The sequence below is a fragment of the Dicentrarchus labrax genome, unplaced genomic scaffold, assembly GCF_905237075.1.
Source record: "Dicentrarchus labrax unplaced genomic scaffold, dlabrax2021, whole genome shotgun sequence".
Classification (NCBI taxonomy): Eukaryota; Metazoa; Chordata; class Actinopteri; family Moronidae; genus Dicentrarchus; species Dicentrarchus labrax.
In genome coordinates, this window is record NW_026136718.1 from 2800412 (window position 1) to 2821589 (window position 21178).

Sequence of the window (21178 nt, forward strand, 5' to 3'; positions counted from 1 at the left end):
TCAAAATCAAACCTACTGCCAGTTTTTAGAAGACACTTTCTTCAAGCAGTGGTACAGGAAAAAGTCTGCATCTTTCAAGAAGACCATGATTTTTATGCAGGACAATGCTCCATCGCATGCATCTAAGTGCTTCACTGCATGGCTAGCCAGTAAAGGCCTTAAGGATGAAAAAATAATGACATGGCCCCCTTCCTCACCTGACCTAAACCCTATTGAGAACCTGTGAGCCCTGCTTAAATGGGAGGTTTACAGTGAAGGAAAACAGTACACCTCTCTGAACAGTGTCTGGGAGGCTGTCGTTGCTGCTGCACAAAAAGTTGATCGTCAACAGATCAAGAAACTAACAGACTCCATGAATGGGAGGCTTGTGACAGTTACAGGTCACTGATTTTTTTTTTTTTTTGACATGTCAGAAATGTTTATTTGTAAATTTTGAGTTGTTTTATTATTCTCACTTTAAAAGATGAAAATAAACAAGTAAGATGGGAAAATGTTAGTTTTTTCATTTAGTTGCATAATAATTCTGCACACTAATAGTTGCCTAATAACTGTGCATATATATATGTATATATATATATTGAGCATAGCGTTAGTTCAGGCAGGGCACGAAGTCAGGCGTAGCTTTCAGTTACAGCTATATCATACGAGCACAGCTAGTCATAAACATACATCAGCTGATTCCTCTAAGCTTCCCATTGGATACCATACACAGTCAGCTGACAGCTCACCTGATTTCCTCAAGCATCCAATTGGCAAACACCATGCATGGCGCCTTATTTAAGCTGCCTTAGCCTGCCTGCCTATCTCTGCTGCTCCCTCTACAAGCCTTTTGCACCCACCTCCACCCCAGCTCCTCCTTTTTATGTTGTTTCTAATTAATCAATGTAATTTTCTGATTGCCATTGATGCTGCTCTGTTCTGTACCCTGGGGTCTCTGCTGCCGCTCTCCTTGTCTTAAACTTTTCCATGTATGCACATGGAAGGGCAGGGAGGTGTGCTCTCCCTGCCTTAAGGTTTTCCACGTAGGCACGCGGAAGGACAAGGAGGTCCCAGAACAGAGCCATACCGCCAAATGTAATTCTGCTTGGAATATAAGATATTTTGACAAAAGTGGTCCTGACTGTAAGTATGTATGTATATATATATATATATATATATATATATATTCTCTTAAGAAAGACAAAACCTCACTTTTACTTTCGCAAACATTCAGGTTTAGGTTCATTAACATTTTGGATTGACCGAGAGCACTGTAGTTGTTCAATAATAAAATTAATCCTCAAAAATACAACTTGCCTAATAATTGTGCACACAGTGTATAAAGTGCTGCAGCACTGATAAAGTGTAGTATCACCATCGAGAAAAACTAATCCACACTATTTACCTGTTCATCATGATGAAGCTGATCCTTTCTCTGAATCTGATCTCCAGCACAGGTAACCCCATTTATTCTTACTTTACAGTTTCTGCTGTTACTAGAGAGCACTATTTAAAGAAGTTTGTCATTTTACCATAACTGATTTTAGAAAGGAATTTAAATCCGACACGAAATATCATCAGATGATTTATTTTAATTAAACTAAACAAGATTCATATATTGTAGATAAGACTCAAATTCAAAATGCAGCAGAAAGGGTAGAAAGCAGATAAAGACAATTAATTAGAACGATATAGTGCATATGAGATATTTTTACAACCTTTGTGATCCTTTTGTATAACAATAATAATAATAATAATAAGAGTTTTCCGCTTTTACAAACCACCAAAACACCTTAGACATTTCATATGACTTTTGACCTGTGATCATCATTCACTGATTATTTTTCTTCCCTTTATAGCTGGAGCACTTGTGTGTCAAACTTGCAAAAATCAGGAGTGTTCAAGCACGGCACCACTAACGTGTTCCTCAGAGACAATGTGTATAACAGCTTCCATTCAAGGTAGGTATTTCTTTATGTCATCTATTAACTTTCAGTGAAATACATGTACTGTAAAGTTATGTGTTCTTGCCGTCAACATTAACAAATTGCACTTAAATTTTGTAGCTACTTCAGCTGGAACCCCAGGCCAGCAAATCTTCAAGGCTTGTGCATCGTCCTCCCTGTGTCCAGCCGCAGGCTCTCAGACATTTTCAGCCAACTTGGGAGCTGCGAGTGCACTTGCATCTGTGACATGCTGCAACACAGATAACTGCAACTCACCTACTCTACCATGTAAGTATATGGATAAGTCAATATAAAAGAATAAAGATATATTACTATGGAAAAGTAATATAACTTTAAATGTTTTTTACTTCTCAAATTAATGATGTTGTTCTTTCATGTTTCAGTCCCTGCTACTCCAGCAGATAACAGCCTACAGTGTTTCTCTTGTGACCCCGTCACCTCTCAATGCACCAACCTATTACAATGTAAGGGATCGGACCGCTGCTTTCAAGCGACTGGTGAGTCTTAATTTTTTATTTTAAAGTTTGACTTTGTATATGTTTTACTTCAAAGTATTTCAAATACAGTACTATACGTGAGATCTGGAAAATAAACGGGTAGACTTTACTTTTATTATTTAAAATTCTCAAGTACTTCTTTCATGGAAGACTTGCATTTGTAAGAGTATTTTTACGCTGTGGTATTGCTTACAAACAACAGCAATTTAGTTGGTCGAATAAAACAAGTGATTTTTCTTACAGTGGGGTCCAGCAGTTCTCCTGCTTTTGGCTGTGCATCTGGAAACCTGTGTGCAGCTGCTACCAGCCTGGGTAGCCTACCTTTCATGGAAAATGTTGGTAACATCAGCAGCGGACCTTCTTGTTGTGGGACCAGTTTCTGTAATACTGTCACAGCCCCAACGCCAACAACTGCTGCCCCAACAACAACTTCTTCAGCACCAACAACAACAACTGTTGCAACAGCAACTACTGCTGCCCCAACAACTACTGCTGCCCCAACAACTACATGCTGCCCCAACAACAACAACAACTGCTGCCCCAACAACAACAACAACTGCTGCCCCAACAACAACTGCTGCCCCAACAACAACAACAACTGCTGCCCCAACAACAACAACAACTGCTGCCCCAACAACAACAACAACTGCAGCCCCAACAACAACAACAACAACGACTGCTGCCCCAACAACGACAGCGCCCCAACAACTGCAGCCCCAACAACAACAACAACAACAACTGCAGCCCCAACAACAACAACAACAACAACTGCAGCCCCAACAACAACAACAACAACTGCAGCCCCAACAACAACAACAACAACAACTGCAGCCCCAACAACAACAACAACAACTGCAGCCCCAACAACAACAACAACAACTGCAGCCCCAACAACAACCGAAACAACAACTGCAGCCCCAACAACAACTGTTGCCCCAACAACGACTGCCCCCAAGGCCAACGACTTGCCCAACAACAACAACAACTGTTGCCCCAACAACAACAACGACTGCTGCCCCAACAACGACTGCTGCCCCAACAACAACTGCAGCCCCAACAACGACAACAACTGCAGCCCCAACAACAACAACAACTGCAACCCCAACAACAACAACGACTGCAGCCACAACAACAACAACGACTGCAGCCCCAACAACGACTGCAGCCCCAACAACAACCGACAACAACAACTATCGCCACCCAGACAACAACAACTGCCACCCCAACAACAACAACCGCCGCCGCCCAGACTACTATAACAACCAGCGCCCCAGCAACCCCAACTTCCACAACCACTGCTGCCCTTACAACTGCAAATACAACCTCCATCCCAGCAACTCAATCAGCCACAATTACAATCAGACTGGGTATGAGTCATCTGCAGCTCGGACTCTTTATTTCCTTTATCCTCTGTTAAGAAAAATATTGGATAAAATACCTTTAAAGCTACCATAAGGACTCTGAAATGACCCTTTGAAGCCTGGACTTGGGTTTACTGCCCATTGCCATCTTTAGTTAGCAGTTACCGGGGCTAAAAAAGACCAAAATGTAGGAAAAGAGGGGATGGCGTCTGGGTGTAGCTGAGGTGGGACAAGTTTGCAGCAATTGAACACACAATTGAACGTTTTTGTCCACTTTGATCGGGAAAACAATTTAATGTCACATTGTACATTGTATAAGGGATAAATCACAATTAACCTTGTGTTGAATAATAAAGGGATTGTATTCAAGGCTGATTACTGCAACTCTTTATTATCAGGTTGCCCCAATAAGTCCATTAAAACGCTCCAATTAATTCAGAACACTGCAGCACAGTACTGACAGGAACTAGAAAAAGAGATCACATCTCTCCTGTACTAGCTACTCTGCATTGGCTCCCTGTAAAATGTAGAATTGAATTTAAAATCCTCCTCCTCACCTATAAAGCTCTTCATGGTCAGGCCCCTTCATATCTTAAAGAGCTCATAGTACCCTATTACCCCACTAGAACACTACGTTCTCTGAATGCTGGGCTACTTGTGGTTCCTATAGTCTCTAAAAGTAGAACAGGAGCCAGAGCCTTCAGTTACCAAGCTCCTCTCCTGTGGAACCAGCTTCCAGTTATGGTTCGGGAGGCAGACACCCTCACCACATTCAAGAGTAGGCTTAAGACATTCCTCTTTGATAAAGCTTATAGTTAGGGCTGGATCAGGTGAGTCCTGAACCATCCCTTAGTTATGCTGCTATAGGCCTAGACTATCGGGGGATTTCCCATGGTGCACTGAGCTCCTCTCTTCCTCTCTCTTTATGCACTCATTCATGTCCCATTAATGCATGTTACTAACTCCACTTCTTCCCCGGAGTTCTTGTGCTTTCTCGTCTCGCAGGTTCTCATGGATCCTGGTGGAGCCTCCTGCCATGGTCCTGCTTGACTGCCATTGCCAATACTGTTGTTGCTGTGCACCTGTCTGTCTGTCTCTCTCTCTCTCTCTCTCTCTCTCTCTCTCTCTCTCTCTCTCTCTCTCTCTCTCTCTCTCACCCCAACTGGTCGAGACAGACGACCACCCACCTAGAGCCGGAGGATCTGTCCTAGGTTTCTGCCTTTTAACAGGCAGTTTTCCTTGCCCTTGTCGCCAAGTGCTTGCTCATGGTGGTACTGTTGGGTCTCTGTAATTAATGTTAAAGAGTTCGGTCTAGACCTGCTCTATTTGAAAAGTGTCCTGAGATAACTTCTGTTATGAATTGGCGCTATACAAATAAAATTGAATAATTGAATTGAATAGTGGGAAAATGCATTCAGGGATAAGGTTTTGTCATGTATTCACACTCTGGTTGTCTCACACTAGTTAGAAAAAGGGTTATTCAGTGTGCCATGAGCTAAGCACATTCCAAAGACCAAGGCTGTCTTGGGTAGAGTAGGGCATCAGATATGTTATGACTACTGTTTATCAGATATTGGACGTCACCAATAGACATTCTTTGGGAAAGAGGCATATAATGGAGGGATTTTCTTTGTTCGAGTCAGTTCATTCTCGAGACAACTCGGTTTGCTTGTATCCTGTGTTGATGCAAATAAATCTTGCACATGGAGTGAAACTGTCAATTCTCTTTGATTTCTGTGAGTCTGTGTCACCATTCTGGGTACCTTCAGTGGGAGTTTGTGGTCTCTCACTATAGTCAGATAGCTAAAAGTTTAAGTCAGATAGACATCGATTGAGGTGCATTGAGACGAGAAAAATTAAACCACAACAAGACTTTGTCAGAGCTGCTGTTATCTAAAAATAAAGACCTCTCTCGCCTATCAGGACACATGACAATGTAAGGGCAGAGAGTTGAAGTTATTTTAACAACCTAAAAGATTCAGGGATTTTGACTTAACATTTGGGGCTGGAGGCTCAGAAGCCACCCCCTGCCCTGCCTCTGCATAGGAAATGAAGGCGTAAACCCAAGATATAAAAGCAAAAAGTAAGGATATAAAATACCCTCACATTGAATTCATAAATATGTAGGGTAGTCTTTGGATCAAGCATGTACAAGTTCAATGTTATTGCATTTAGATAACATAAACTGTATGCACTGAATTATACACACATACAGTTTCTTCATCGTTTTTTTTCTGCATCCCCAGGCCTGCTGGTTTGTGTCCAAAAACAGTCAACACCCAATCTGACATTGCAGAGTTTTTTTGGCAGCAATTTCTTTGGCAGTTGATTGTGCAAGCTCTTTCCATTCCCTAATTAAAACAAAAAAGCCGCCCCAACAACAACAACAACTGCCATACAAACAACAACAACTGAAGCCCCAACAACAACAACCGCTGCCGCCCAGACTACTATCACAACCGGCGCCCCAACAACCCCAACAGCCACACCAACAACAACATCAACTGCCACCCCAACAACAACAACTGCCGCCGCCCCAACAACAACTGCTGCCCTTACAACTGCAATTACAACCTCCATCCCAGCAACTCAATCAGCCACAATTACAACAACAAGCAGTTATCTAAAAATAAAGACCTCTCTCGCCTATCGGGACACATGACAATGTAAGGGTGGAGAGCTGAAGTTATTTTAACAACCTAAAAGATTCAGGGATCTTGAGAAAACATTCAGGGCTGGAGGCTCAGAAGCCACCCCCGGCCCTGCCTCTGCCTAGGAAATGAAGGCGTAAACCCAAGATATAAAAGCAAAAAGTCGATATAATCAACATTATCATTGAATGGAGTGTACAGATGTGTTGCCAGTTTCATTTTACATTCTAGATTATGAAACACAAGGACATGTGAAAAAGGTTACGTGATAACAAGGTGTGGGTAAGGGCATGCCAGACAGTTTCCTCATTGTCAGAACAAATTGTAACTCAATGATATAATTCATGCTTTTTGCGTCAAGGAAATTCCTGACTTCTTTCGTAATGGGTTCACTGATGCATAAAACAAAACAAGCCTGTTGGAGCCAGATTGAACATTTTTGAATTTAAAGAAATGAATGATTTCTGTATGAGGGATGTCGAGTTATTTGTTGATATTCTGATTTATGAAAAATAAGAAGAAATTTGATAATTTTGTCTACTAAGTGTCTAATTGTCTAATCTTAAGGACACTGAGATTGTTCACTTACCTGCTCCTCCTGGATTGTGCGTCACTAGGGCATTAACAGTTTTCCAAACACAGTACTTTCCAGGAAATTAACGGAAAGTGTGTGTTGGATCCTTTTTTTGGAAAAGTCTATGGGAGTGTGCATATAAATAAATTATACTTAATTTTCTTTCAAAAGACTATATCTCTCTGCATGCTTTACGAAGTGTGTGTGTGTGTCGGCAAATCCTCATCTAACTCCATTTTTAGTCACTATTTATTCACTCCCAGTCACTGAGGTTTTTACACATGGATCTGCCATGAATATACTCAACACCCCCTGTACACTATAAATGTGCTGTGGCACTGATAAAGTGTAGTATCAACATCCAGCTTTGAGTGCACTTACATTTACTAAGTGCTGCAACACAGACAACTGCAACTCAGAAAGAAGAAATATATATTAATATATATTATGGATAATACATATAATTTATAATAACAGTAAGACTAGATCTGTAATAGATCTGCATTATATGTATGTATTACATAACTTTTTTGGGAGCAAAACATTTTGATAGGCCCAGATTAAGGGGGGTGTTGAGATTGTGTATAGAGTGGCAGTAATGATATAAAATACCCTCACATTGAATTCATAAATATGTAGGGTAGTCTTTGGATCAAGCATGTACAAGTTCAATGTTATTGTATTTAGATAACATAAACTGTATGCACTGAATTATACACACATACAGTTTTTTTTTCTGCATCCACAGGCCTGCTGGTTTGTGTCCAAAAACAGTCAACACCCAATCTGACATTGCAGAGTTTTTTTGGCAGCAATTTCTTTGGCAGTTGATTGTGCACGCTCTTTCCATTCCCTAAGAATCAGTTCCCAACCTCAAAATAAAAAAACTAAAACAAAACACTTGCACAAATTACACCAGTACACCCTGGTGCAGGCACTAATGGCACAACATTCTCTCTGGGTTTAGTGACAATACTCAAACACTTTATGGCAACAAAAGAGACAGCAAAGAAATCTCAGGGGGTCTTAGGGAGTTTTAGGCCGACTATGTCTGAATGAATGAGGGACTGCTACACCATAACTATCTTTGTGGTCTCCCTTGTTTTGTCTGGAGCTTTTGGATAGTTCATAGTGGTGGCAGTTATTTGTGACTTCTCGTATCAGTAACATTTGTGCCACATTTGATTGTAAAATTATTTCTCTAGTGTAAATTCTTGTGGGAGATGCACACAGGTATTTGTTTTGTGTCCTAATTGGTGGAGAGAGAGCTGGGACAGTCCCTGGTATGAGATGTTTTTTATCTACAGGAGGACCTGGTAGACTTCAGAGATTTTGTGGCCACTGTAGTCTCTGCTATACATTTGGAACAGAAGGGTGAGGCGAGGGCATTGTAATCTGCAACTAAACCTCTAGATGCCATTTAATCCTAGACACACGTCCTAGTCATTTAAATTGGGACCCAATAGTGAAAGAATTAACAAAGAAATAATTGCAATTTAAGCACAATTTTAACAAAAAAAAACAATCACACAAATTTAGAATGGAAATTAAGCTGAAAAGCAATGGGAAGTTATCTGGTAGGGGTGTTCAGGGAGAAAGCCTATTTAATGTTGGACATAACCTGAAATTGCTTCCCAGATCCAAACCTGTCCCGGGACTGGTCTGACGAATAGTGTACGCTGTTGTTATTGTTTATCAGTTCATCAGCAGTAGAACTCTGACTGCCTAACCTTTGTCCGTTTGGGTTGGTTAGGTTTAGGTTATGACATGAGAAGTAAGATTGGTTAGGGTTAGGGAAATAATATCAGGGTAAGCCAATAAGAGTCAGATTGCACTATCTTGGGGAATAGAATAGCAAACCCTGTTTCAGCTAGTAGACTTTCCTACTTGCTGATACCCAGTCAAGCATTTTAGGCTGTATCAAAATAATTTTTAAAACTAGCATAGGTATCGGAACAACCCTCGGGTAAAGTAATCCAGCTTTTCGGAATGGCTTAAACAATATACTTGTATGAAAAAAGTCTGGCTGTCATTCAAGTACAGAAAACATACCTGTTATTCTCTAGCCTGGGAATATTTTTATTTGAGAGCCAAGTACAGTATGTGGCTCAGTTAAGGAAGGCAAAGTTAATAAATCACAATCCTGATAGTGTGTGTGCACATACACACAGAGATAATGTGCATTATAATCACAAGTTCAACTTCAGCTTCAATATCTAAACCAAGTTGTGTTTGTGGGTTGTCGGTGGAATGTGCAAGAGGCTTACAGAGCGCTTGCCCTATCACAAAGATATGATCACAATATATGAAGAATATTTTCAAGCAATGAGCCTGAGTAGTAACAGACAAATTGGAATTATTTCTCCAAAGAGGAAGCTAATGAAATAACAATAAGTGATATGCCATTAATGACAAAGGCAACAGAGACAAGGCTTGATGTTTTTATTTAAAAAAAATAAAAATAAAATACCTTACACACAAACCAACCACAGGGATTAATGAACAAGACAACTTTATTCTTGTGTCTGCTGCACACACAATTAACACACAACTTTGTCTGCTTCCAAAAGTCCATTCAGGTCTGCTCCGGTTGTGTCTCCTCTGTCATGTGTGTCGGCCTCGAGGTCCAGCCCACTACTGCCTTAAAAGAGGTGAGAGTGATGACTTCATGAGTACCAGTTGAGATAATCAACTCACCTGGCGCTGCTCTCAGAAGCCTTCGCCACACCTCTCTCTCCTGCAGCTGAGTGCAAACCACACCCACCTCCACAGGTACAAAATAAAGTGCGTTAAGCGTATACACTAGTGGTACAATATCCCGCCACAGAGCCCAGATGACCAAAAATAAATGTATTTTCTATAGACATTTGCAGTGTGTGCATACAACTGATTATCAAGTATACTGTATATCTCAGTAAAGCCTTACAGTAATTAACCAGAAAAAACTCAGATAATGCAGATAACAGAGGTGTAGACAATACAGTATCAACTCAAAAGCAGCTGCAGCAAAAAACAACAACATTAAAGCAAAGAGACACAGTATTTGCACACCTCATTGTGCACACACAAACAATGCTAAGTTTCTACAGAACAGTGATTGTTTTCCTCTGTTCACAATACTTTTACCTGTTTTGCAAATATATTAGCAGGACTGCCATATTAGTAGTCAGTAGATTAGCTGAACAAATTTATTTTGTTTCTGTCAGTAACAGATGCAACATATGTGATCCTGCTCTACAAGGTTTCTGAAAAATGTATTAGGTTGTGTAAGAATGATTAAACAACGCCCAAATTATATTTTATAATGTTCCATAAATTAAGTGAAACAGTGAAATGCACAATGGGCATTTTCACACTTGTGATGATAAAATGAATTGGTTTGAGCTCATTCAGAAAATTCTAAAAACATGTCAGACTTTGTCAGTCCTGTACTTATTTCCATTGTACAGTCAGTGACACTGTTAGCAACAGATGCCCAATCCCAATGTCCACATTCACAGACTCACAGACTTTGAGGGCTGCCCCATTGTGAAATCTTCAAGTGCATTAACCCTTTATTCGTAAGTCTGCATTTCTGCAGGCTTTGCCTGAGGGGAATTACCCACTCTTCATGGTGATTTTATTCAATTCCATTCAATTAAATTTTATTTGTATAGCGCCAATTCATAACAGAAGTTATCTAAGGACACTTTTCAAATAGAGCAGGTCTAGACCAAACTCCTTATAACATTTAAGCACCTAAAACTGCTGCCCCAGCAACAACAACTGCAGCCCCAACAACAAAGGCTGGCCCAACAAAGCCTGCAGCCCCAAAAAACTGAAGCACCAACAACAACGAATGCAGTCCTAACAACAACAACTGCAGCACCAACGACGACTGCACCCCCGATGACAAAAACTGCAGCACCAACAACGACTGCTGCCCCAAAAGAAACCACTGCAGCAAAAATGACAACTGCAGCCCCAACAACCACTGCAGCACCAACGACAAAAACTGCAGCCCCAACGACAACAACTGCAGCCCCAACAACCACAGCTACCCCAACAACAACAGCTGCCCCAACAACGACTGCTGCCTCAACACAATTGCAGCCCCAACGACGACTGCACCCCACAACAACAACTGCAGCACCAACGACGACTGCAGCACCAACAACAACAACTGCAGCCCCAACGACTGCAACCCCAACTACAACTGCTGCCCCAACAAAAACTGCAGCCCCACGTACAACTGATGCCACAAGGACTGGTGCACCAAAAACAAAAGCTGCCCCAACAACTACTGCTGCCTCAACAACAACCAATGCTGCCTCAACAACAACTGTTGCACAAACAACACTGCACCCCAACAACTGCAGCCCCAGCAACAACTGCAGCCCCAATGAAGACTGCACCCCCGACGACAACAACTGCAGCCCCAAAAACTGCTGCACCAACAACTGCTGCCCCAACTACAACTACTGCCTCAACAGCAACCGCAGCACCAACAACGACTGCTGCCCAACAACTCTACCCCAACAACAACACTGCCCCAACAAACTGCTGCCCAATCTACAACTGCTGCACCAACAAAAACAACTGCTGCCCCAACAATAATTGCTGCCCCAACAACGACTGCTGCCCCACCTAAAACTGCTGCCCCAGCAACAACAACTGCAGCCCCAACAACCAGTGCTGCCCTAACAAAACACTGCCCCAACACACTGCACCCCACAACTACAACTGATACAACAACAAACTGCAGCACCAACAACAACAACTGTAGCCCCAACAATACAACCCGAACTACAACTGCTGCCCCAATAACAACAGCTGCCCCAACAACTACTCTTTCTCAACAACAACCACTGCTGCCTCAACAACAACTGTAGCACCAACAACGACTGCAGCCCCAACAACTGCAGCCCCAAAAAACTGCAGCCCCAACAACCACAGCAGCCCCAACAATCACAGTAGCCCCAACACACTGCACCCCGACAACAACAACTGCAGCACCAACAACAACACTGCAGCACCAACAACAACTCACCAAAACCCCCCCAACTATAAGTCCAAACAACAATGCTGCCCCAATAACACTGCTGCCCCAACACAACTGCAGCCACAACAATACTCTCCCCAACTACTACACCCAACTAAAAGTCCATGACCAGGCCCCAAATTTGGGCCAGTATCATCTGGGGGACAAAGTCTCATAGGGTTAACCCCCATGGCTCATGGACTAAACAACTGCATCACCAACAACACTTCTCAAAACAACTGCTCAACATATGTTGCCCCAGCACTACTGCTCCAAAAAACTGCAGCCCCAACCACAACAACTGCTGCCAACAACAACACTGCAGCAACACCACTGTTCCCCACACAACAAAAAAAAACCAACCCCAACCACAACAACTGCTGCCCTAACAACCACTGCACAACAACACACTCTGCCCAAAGTACACTGCTATGCCAGCATCAACAACTGCAACCCAACAACAAATACTCACAACAACAACTACACTGCATCCGACGACAACAACTGCAGCACCAACACCTAACAATAACCACACACCCCAACAACAATTCTTCAACAAATGCCCCCAACAACAACTCTGCCACAAACTGGTGCACCAAAACAACTGCTCACAACAGCTACGCTCCTCAACAACAAACACTGCTCCCAACAAAACTGCACCACAAACACTGCAGCCCAACAACTGCACACCAGTAACAACTCAGCCCCAACAACAACAACTGACCCCAACAACTCTCACAACAACCTCAACACAACTGCAGCCAACACAAAGCCCCACAACACGAGCAACAACCACTGCGCACCAAAACTGCCCCCAAGACTACCTCCAACAAACTGCTCCCAAACAACACACTGCCCACACCTGCCAACAACACAAACCCCAACAACAACAACTGCAGCCAAATACACAATTGCAGCCCCAACAACACTGCAGCCCCAACAACAAGTACTCACCAACACTCTCCCCACACAACTCTGCCCCAACAACACTCAACAAAACAGCTGGCCCAACACTGCGCCCCAACAACACTGAAGCCCCAACAACAACAATCACCAACAACAAAACTCAGCCAAATACAGCAATTGCAGCCCCAAAACACTGCAGCCCCAACAACAACTACTCACCAACGACTCTTCCCCAACACTGCTGCCCAACAACAACTCTGGCCCAACACTCTGCCCACACAACTCTGCCCCAACTACAACTGCTGCCACAACCAGTATCTCGCCAAAACCACTACTTCTGCCTCAACAACGACTGTTGCCCCAAAAACTGCTGCCCCAACAAAAACAGCTGCCCCAACAACAACAGCTGCCCCAAAAATTGCAACACCAACAACAACAACTGCAGCCCTAAGAACAACTGCTGCACCAACAACTGCTGCCCCAACTACAACCGCTGTCCCAACAACTACAGCTGCCTCAACAATGACTGCTGCCCCAACTACAACTGCAGCCCCAACAACGACTGCTGCCCCAACAATGACTCCTGTCAAAACTACAACTGCTACAACAGCAACAACAACAACAGCTGCCTCAAAAACAACTGCAGCCCCAACGACGACTGCAGCACAAACGACAACTGCTTCCCCAAGTACTACTGCTACCTCAGCAACAACTGCAGCCCCAACAAATACTGCAGCCCCAACAACAACTACTGAAGCACCGACAACAACAGACCCAACAACAACAGCTGCCCCACTAACGACTGCTGCCCGAACAACAACTACTGCACCAACGACTGCTTCCCCAACGACTGCTGCCCCAACTACAACTGCTGCCCCAACAACAACTGCTGCCACAAGTAATATTGCTGCCTCAACAACAACCACTGCTGCCTCAACAACAACTTCAGCACAAACAACGACTGCAGCCCCAACAACGGCAGCACCAGTAACAACTGCAGGCCCAACAACGACTGCACCCCCGACGACAACAACTGCAGCACAAACAACGACTGCTGCCCCAGCAACAACTCACAAAACAAACTGCCTCAACAACAACTTCAGCACAAACAACGACTGCTGCCCCAACTACAACTGCTGCCTCAACAGCCACTGCAGCACCAACGACTCCTGCCCCAACAGCTGCTGCCCCAACAACGAATGCTGCCCCATATACAACTGCTGCCCCAGCAACAACAACTGCAGCCCCAGCAACAACTGCTTCCCCAACAACGACAACTGCACCAACGACTGCTTCCCCAACGACTGCTGCCCCAACTACAACTGCTTCCCTAACTACAACGGCTGACACAACCACTACTTCTGCCACAACCACTACTTCTGCCTCAACAACAACTGCAGCACGAACAACGACTGTTGCCCCAACAACAACTACAGCCCCAACTATGACTGCACCCACGACGACAACAACTGCAGCCGCAACAACTGCTTCCCCAACCATAACCACAGCAGCCCCAACAAAAACAACTGCAGGCCAAACGACACCAATTGCAGCCCCAACAACGACTGCAGCCCTAACAACAACTGCAGCCCCAACAACAACTACTGCACCAACAACTGCTTCCCCAACGACTGGTGCCCGAACTACAACTGCTGCCCCAACTACAACTGCTGCCCCAACTACAACTGCTGCCACAACCACTACTTCTGCCACAACCACTACTTCTGCCTCAACAACTGCTGCACCAAAAATGCTGCAGCACCAAAAACAACAACTGCAGCCCCATCTAAAATTGCTGCCCCAGCACAAACAACTGCAGCCCCATGACACTGACAACAAAAACTGCAGCACCAACGACAATTGTTGCAAGCAACTGCACACAACTGTCCCCACAAAAACGACTCTCCCAACAACAACTACTGCCCCAGCAACAACAACTGCTGCCCCAACGACGGCTGCACCCCGATGACAACAACTGCAGCACCAAAACAACAACTGAAACCCCAACTACAACTGCAGCCCCCAAAAAAACTGCTACCCCAACTACAACTGCTGCCCCAGCAACAACAGCTGCTAAAATGACTGCTACCCAACTACAACTTCCCCAGCAACAAAATTGCTGGCCCAACCACAACAACTGCAGCCCCAACAACAACAACTGCAGGCCCAACAACAACAGCTGCCTCAACTACAACTGCAGCCCAAACAACAACAACTGCAGCCCCAATGACGACTGCACCCCCGATGACAACTATAGCAGCACAAACAATGACAACTGGAGGCCCGACAACAACAGCTGCCCCAACAACGACTGCTGCCCGAACAACAACAGCTGGCCCAACAACTGCTGCCCCAACAACGTCTGCAGCCCAAACAACAACAATTGCTGCCCCAACTACAACTGCAGCCCCGACAATAACAACTGCTGCCCCAACAATGACTGCTGCCCCATCTTAAACTGCTGCCCCAGCAACAACAACTGCAGCCCCAACAACTGCAGCCCCAACAACAACTGCAGGCCCAACCATAACAACTGCTGCCCCAGCAAAAACAACTGCAGCCCCAATGACGACTGCAGCCCCTATGACAACAACTGCAGCACCACCAACAACAACTGCCACAACAACAGCTGCTGCCCAAACAACAACTGTGGCCCCAAGAACGACTTCTGCCCAAACAACAACAGCGGCCCCAACAACTGCGGCCACAAAAACAATAACTGCAGGCCCAACAACTGCTTCCCCAACAACACCAACTGCTGCCACTACAATGACTGCTGCCCCAACTGCAACTGCTGCCCCAACAACGACTGCTGCCCCAACAACTGTCGCCCAAACGACTGCTGCCCCATACAACAACTGTAGCCCCGACTACAAGAACTAAAGCACTAACAACAACTGCAGCCCCAACTACGAGTGCAGCCCCGACTACAACAACTCAAGCACCAACGACTGCTGCCCCAACAACAACAGCTGCCCCAACGACTGCAGCTCCAACAACAACTGCAGCCCAAACAACAACTGCTGCCCCAATTACAACTGCACCCCTGATGACAACAACTGCAGCCCTGACCACAACGGCTGCCCCAACAACGACTGCTACCCCAACTACAACTGCTGCCACAACAACAACAACTGCAGCCCTAACGACAACAACTGTAGCCCCAATGACAACTGCCGCCCTAACAACTTCAGCCCCAACGACGACTGCAGCCCCTACGACAACAACTGCAGCACCAACAACAACAACTGCAGCCCCAACAACAACTGCTGCCACAACAACAACTGCTACCCCAACGACAGCTGCCCCAACAACACCTGCAGCCCCAACGACGACTGCAGCCTCGACGATGCCTGCAGTCCCCACGACAACAACTTCTGCCCCAACAACTGCAGCCCCAACAACAACTGCTTCCACAACAACTACAACTGTTTTTCCAACAATTGCTTCCCCAACAACAACTGTAGTCCCAACAACAACTGCCGTAACAATATCTGCCACCCCAACAACTACAACTGCCGCCCCTACAACAACTGATACCTCAACAACAACTGCTGTGCCTACAACTACAACTCTGTCTCCAACAACGACTGCAGCCCCAACAACAAATGCAGCTCCAACAACAATTGCTGCCCCAACCACTGCTGCCCCAACAACAACAGCTGCCCCAACAACAACTGCTGCCCCAAAAACAACTGCAGCCCCAACGACGACTGCAGCACCGACGACAACAACTGCAGCAGCTCCAACGACTACTTCCCCAACTACAACTGCTGCCATGACAACTGCTGCCCCAGCAACAACAACTGCAGCGCCAACAACAACTGCAGCCGCAACGACGACTGCAGCACCCACGACAACAACTGCAGCACCAACAACAACTGCTACCCCAACAACGACAGCTGCCCCAACAACAACACCTGCAGCCCCAACGACGACTGCAGGCTCGACGACAACTGCAGTCCCAAGGACAACAACATCTGCCCCAACAACAACAACTGCAGCCCCAACAATAACTGCTTCCACAACAACTACAACTGTTTTTCCAACAACTGCTTCCCCAACAACAACTGTAGTCCCAACAACAACTGCTGCAACAATATCTGCCACCCCAACAACAACCTCTGCCCCAATAACTACAACTGCCGCCCCTACAACAACTGATTCCTCAACAACAACTGCTGTGCCTACAACTACAACTCTTTCTCCAACAACAACGACTGCAGCCCCAACAACGACTGCAGCCCCAACAACAAATGCCGCCCAAAAAACTACAACTGTTGCTCCACTGGGTATTATCCATCTGCTTCTCGGACTCCTTATCTGTACCCTCTGGTAAGAACAATCTTTGTAGAAGTACCATTGAAGCCATACTGAAAACTCTGAAATTACCTTTTGAATCATGTGGTTTACTGCCGTCTTTATTAGGCAGTTACAGGGGCTAGAAAAACAAAATTTATGATAAGAGGGGATGGAGTCTGGGTGAAGACACACAAGTGAACTTTTTTGTATACTATTATCGGGAAAGCAGTTTAATGTCCAGAATACACCATGTGGGGTATAATGAGGAGACTTTTTTCAGAGCTTCAGTTATCAAAAAAATCTGTGGCCTGTCAGGCTTGATTGATAGGAATGGTGTAAGTGATCATACAAAAATATAAATGTTCTATAAGTAGTATATGAAATAAGTTATAATAAGTAAATTGCACTGTATTGTTTGTCACATATTGAGCATTGAAGTTAATTAGGTCTGAATATAATTATATTTAATGTATTATGATTATATATATATAAACATTTTGCTCTTTCCTTTTCTTCTTTTTTTCATAATAAATATGTATTTCAGTAGTTTTATTTAATTTGATGATTCAACTATTTACAGTGTATTTGTTTGTCACATATTTCACATTTACATTCTATAATTAGTATACTTTATATACATTGCATGATACATTGATTGTATTCTGTTCTTTGTTGCATCTCACAAATATGTGTTTGAGTAGTTTTACTTAATTATATCTACTGTACTGTACTATTATAACCTGTCTAATAAAGCTTTTTTGATGACAACATTTTGAATAACTTTGGCTTAGGCCTTAAAAATCAAACCCAATCAGACACCACAGACTTGGTTGTGGAGTGTAGGGACAGCATGAGGAAATGTGTCAAGGGGTGCCCAAAACAGACCAACAACCCATTATGACAATGTTAGGGCGGACCTATTGGTGCTTTTACCCCAGTAATAGAACTTTTACTTAATTGAAGTGGCGGTCCAGTCTGAGAGACTAAGGGGAAATGACACAAAGTTGAAGTTTTATAAACCTAAAAAGGTCTGGGCTTTTGAGAAAACATTTGGGATTGGAGCCCAGTTCACTGATGCATCAAATAAAACAACAAAGACTTGTTACTTTGTAAAAGTGATTAAAAGTCATCCAAATTATATTATATGACAATATTCCACAAATAAAGAAGAACACAGTTAAAATGCACATTGGTCAGTACCCTATACACATTCCAGAATCTATATTTCTTTATTTTTTACAACACTTTTGCTGATAAAATCAATCGTTTTTGGTTTATTGAGAACATTCTAGTATATTTATAAAAATATCACAATTCTTCACTGTCAGGGATATACAAATTTTGTCTTTTTCTATTGTAGTCAGCGGTGTTCACACAGTCCAAGATGTGCTAAAAAATTAGACCAACTGAACTAGACAACTGAATCGTATTGTGGCAGTACCGAACCCCAAGTCTCAACACAGGTGAATAATGATTGTCGTCCTGTAACTTTGACCTCTATTGTCATGAAATGTTTCGAGAAATTTGTAGTATCCCTGCTCAAGAAAGTAGTCGAGCCAGACGTAGACACATGGCAATTTGCCCATAAGCAGAAATGCAGCACTGAAGATGCCATCCTCTGCATTTCGCACTTTATTTCTAAACACCTTGAGAACACAAAATCCTATGCTAGAATTGTATTTATTGATTTTAGTTAATTACAGTCCAACCTATCTTATTGTTTTTTAATAGGACACAACAAATAAAAGTAATGAGACATTGTCAAAGACCCAACGTAGTGATACAGCGGCCCCACAAGGTTGTGTGGCATCACCTTTTTTTAACTGTACACTAATGACTGCAGGAAAGCAATCATATCATGCTGATGTTTTACAGGGCGATCCCAGAGAGCATCATTAGATATGGAATCAAAGCAGGGTTTGGCAACTTAACAGTGTACCTGAAAAACAGGTTGGCCAGCATGCACAAAATAGCTATGAGGATATTAGGGAGGAAATAATATGAGCCCATACAGAGCCCGTATGAGCACACAGTCATGAAACAAGCAGCAAAAATCATTGTGGACCCTCAAAATGCCCTCTTCTCTGAAAATGAACCTCTGCCATCAAGAAAAAGACTCTGTGTGCCAAAGTGCAAATCAAACAGACTAAAGTTATCATTTGTCCCGACTTCTATCAAGCTGGTGAACTCTAATACTTAATCAGTGTGTAATAAACAAACCAGCACTGAAGCACTTTAATTCTTATAGTTTCTTACAGTCTCTTTTTAAGCTGCTGTATTATCAGTGTTAAAATGTATAGTGTCTTTTATCTTTTAAGATGCTTCATGTTGATTTTGTGATGGGTTTCTGTGAAGCAACAGATTGTAGCACTGTACCCAAGACACTTTTTCCCTATTTCAGTGAAATACTGCGAAGGTATGTGTCCTTTCCGGAGATGGTTGACTCGAGTCAGACTTAAGTCACCAGATTTAGACTTGACTTAGACTTGCATGAACTGACCCAACAAGTCATTGCTATCTTTATTAATATGTATATATTTTTTTTCCTGTTTCATGTGGGCGAACCTGGCAACCTGTAATCTAACCAGAAATACTTTAATAATCCCTGTGGGGAAATTATTAAAGTATAACCAAGTGACTCACCTATCACTAACTGCAGCGGTTGTAGAGAGGCCGGAGCGGAGCACTTGGACGATGGAACAGGAAGGCGCTGCTGGCACTGCAGCTGTTCCCAAAATTATAAACACAGACACGGGAGCTCCGGGTTGACATTGAGATAGTGGTCTTTATTTTACTACTGCATCCGCGCGCGCACACTTTCTTTCTCTCGTTCGCTCACTCTCGCTCGTCCACTCACACCATACGCACATACACACATTCTGAGACTTGCTTGAGACTTGCACATGTGTGACTTACTCCCACCTCTGGTCCTTTCTGACAGCATTATCAAACTGCACTTAATAATCTGCAACTCACAACTCTAATTTAGTACAGCCTTTTATGTTGTAGCTGGTAAAGGTGGAATTACAGTTTTAATTTAAACTGATTCATACCGCTAATATGGGGATTGTTATAAGATAGTACAGGTAAGGAAACACAAGGAAAATCAACAAGGCAGTTCAAAGTTACATAAGACATTAAGGCGTAAACACAAGATATCAAAGAAACACAGAAAGCAGTAACAAACACTACAGTCTGTATAATTTATTGTTGAATAGAGTGTAGATGGGTTGCCAGTTACACTGCATTCCAGAGAAAAACAAGAAACACGTGAAGAACGGGACATCATAATAATGTGTGAGTAAGGACATGCCAATGTGAGACAGTTACCTCCCTGTCAGAACAATGTATAAAACAATGACATGATCAATGCTTTAAGCATCAAGAACATTTCAATGATGCATCAAATAAAACAACAAACAAACTTTAATAAAAAACTAACTGCTGTGTATTCCTGCTACTATGTAAAAATTACCAATTTTATTATATGATAATATTCTATAAGGGAAGCTGAAGAAGAAAAACTGGTTAGTACCACATACACTTTTATACTATAATTGTATAACTTTTTATACTTTTGATCATAAAATTAATTGGTTTTGGTTTATTGAGAAGATTTTAATATATTTATAACATTCTCAGACTTTGTGAGGGATATTAAAATTAAGTCTGTTTCCATTGTTGACAGTCCACTGACTTTTATCAAGATGTAGACAGTAACAATATCTAAATAACATAATAATAATAATAATAATAATAATAATAATAATAATAACAATAATAATAATAATAATACACTTTATTATATAGCATGTTTCTAAACAATGTTACAAAGTGCTGTACAAAGAAAATTAAACAATTAAAAATCAAGCAAGGCAGATAAAATGTCAATGTATAAATCTACATGGACTTTATCCCAAT

At 43.0% G+C, this 21178-nt stretch overlaps 1 protein-coding gene across 1 annotated transcript; it reads left to right on the top strand.

The window, feature by feature from the left end:
• Positions 1-1396: 1396 nt before the first annotated feature.
• LOC127350636 (putative protein TPRXL) lies at positions 1397-14782 on the top strand. Its single transcript, XM_051377451.1, has 6 exons — positions 1397-1436; positions 1839-1940; positions 2046-2213; positions 2330-2443; positions 2672-2942; positions 14356-14782. Exons 1-6 carry the CDS (start codon positions 1397-1399, stop codon positions 14780-14782), a joined length of 1122 nt encoding a protein of 373 aa, XP_051233411.1.
• The last annotated feature ends 6396 nt before the right edge of the window (positions 14783-21178 follow it).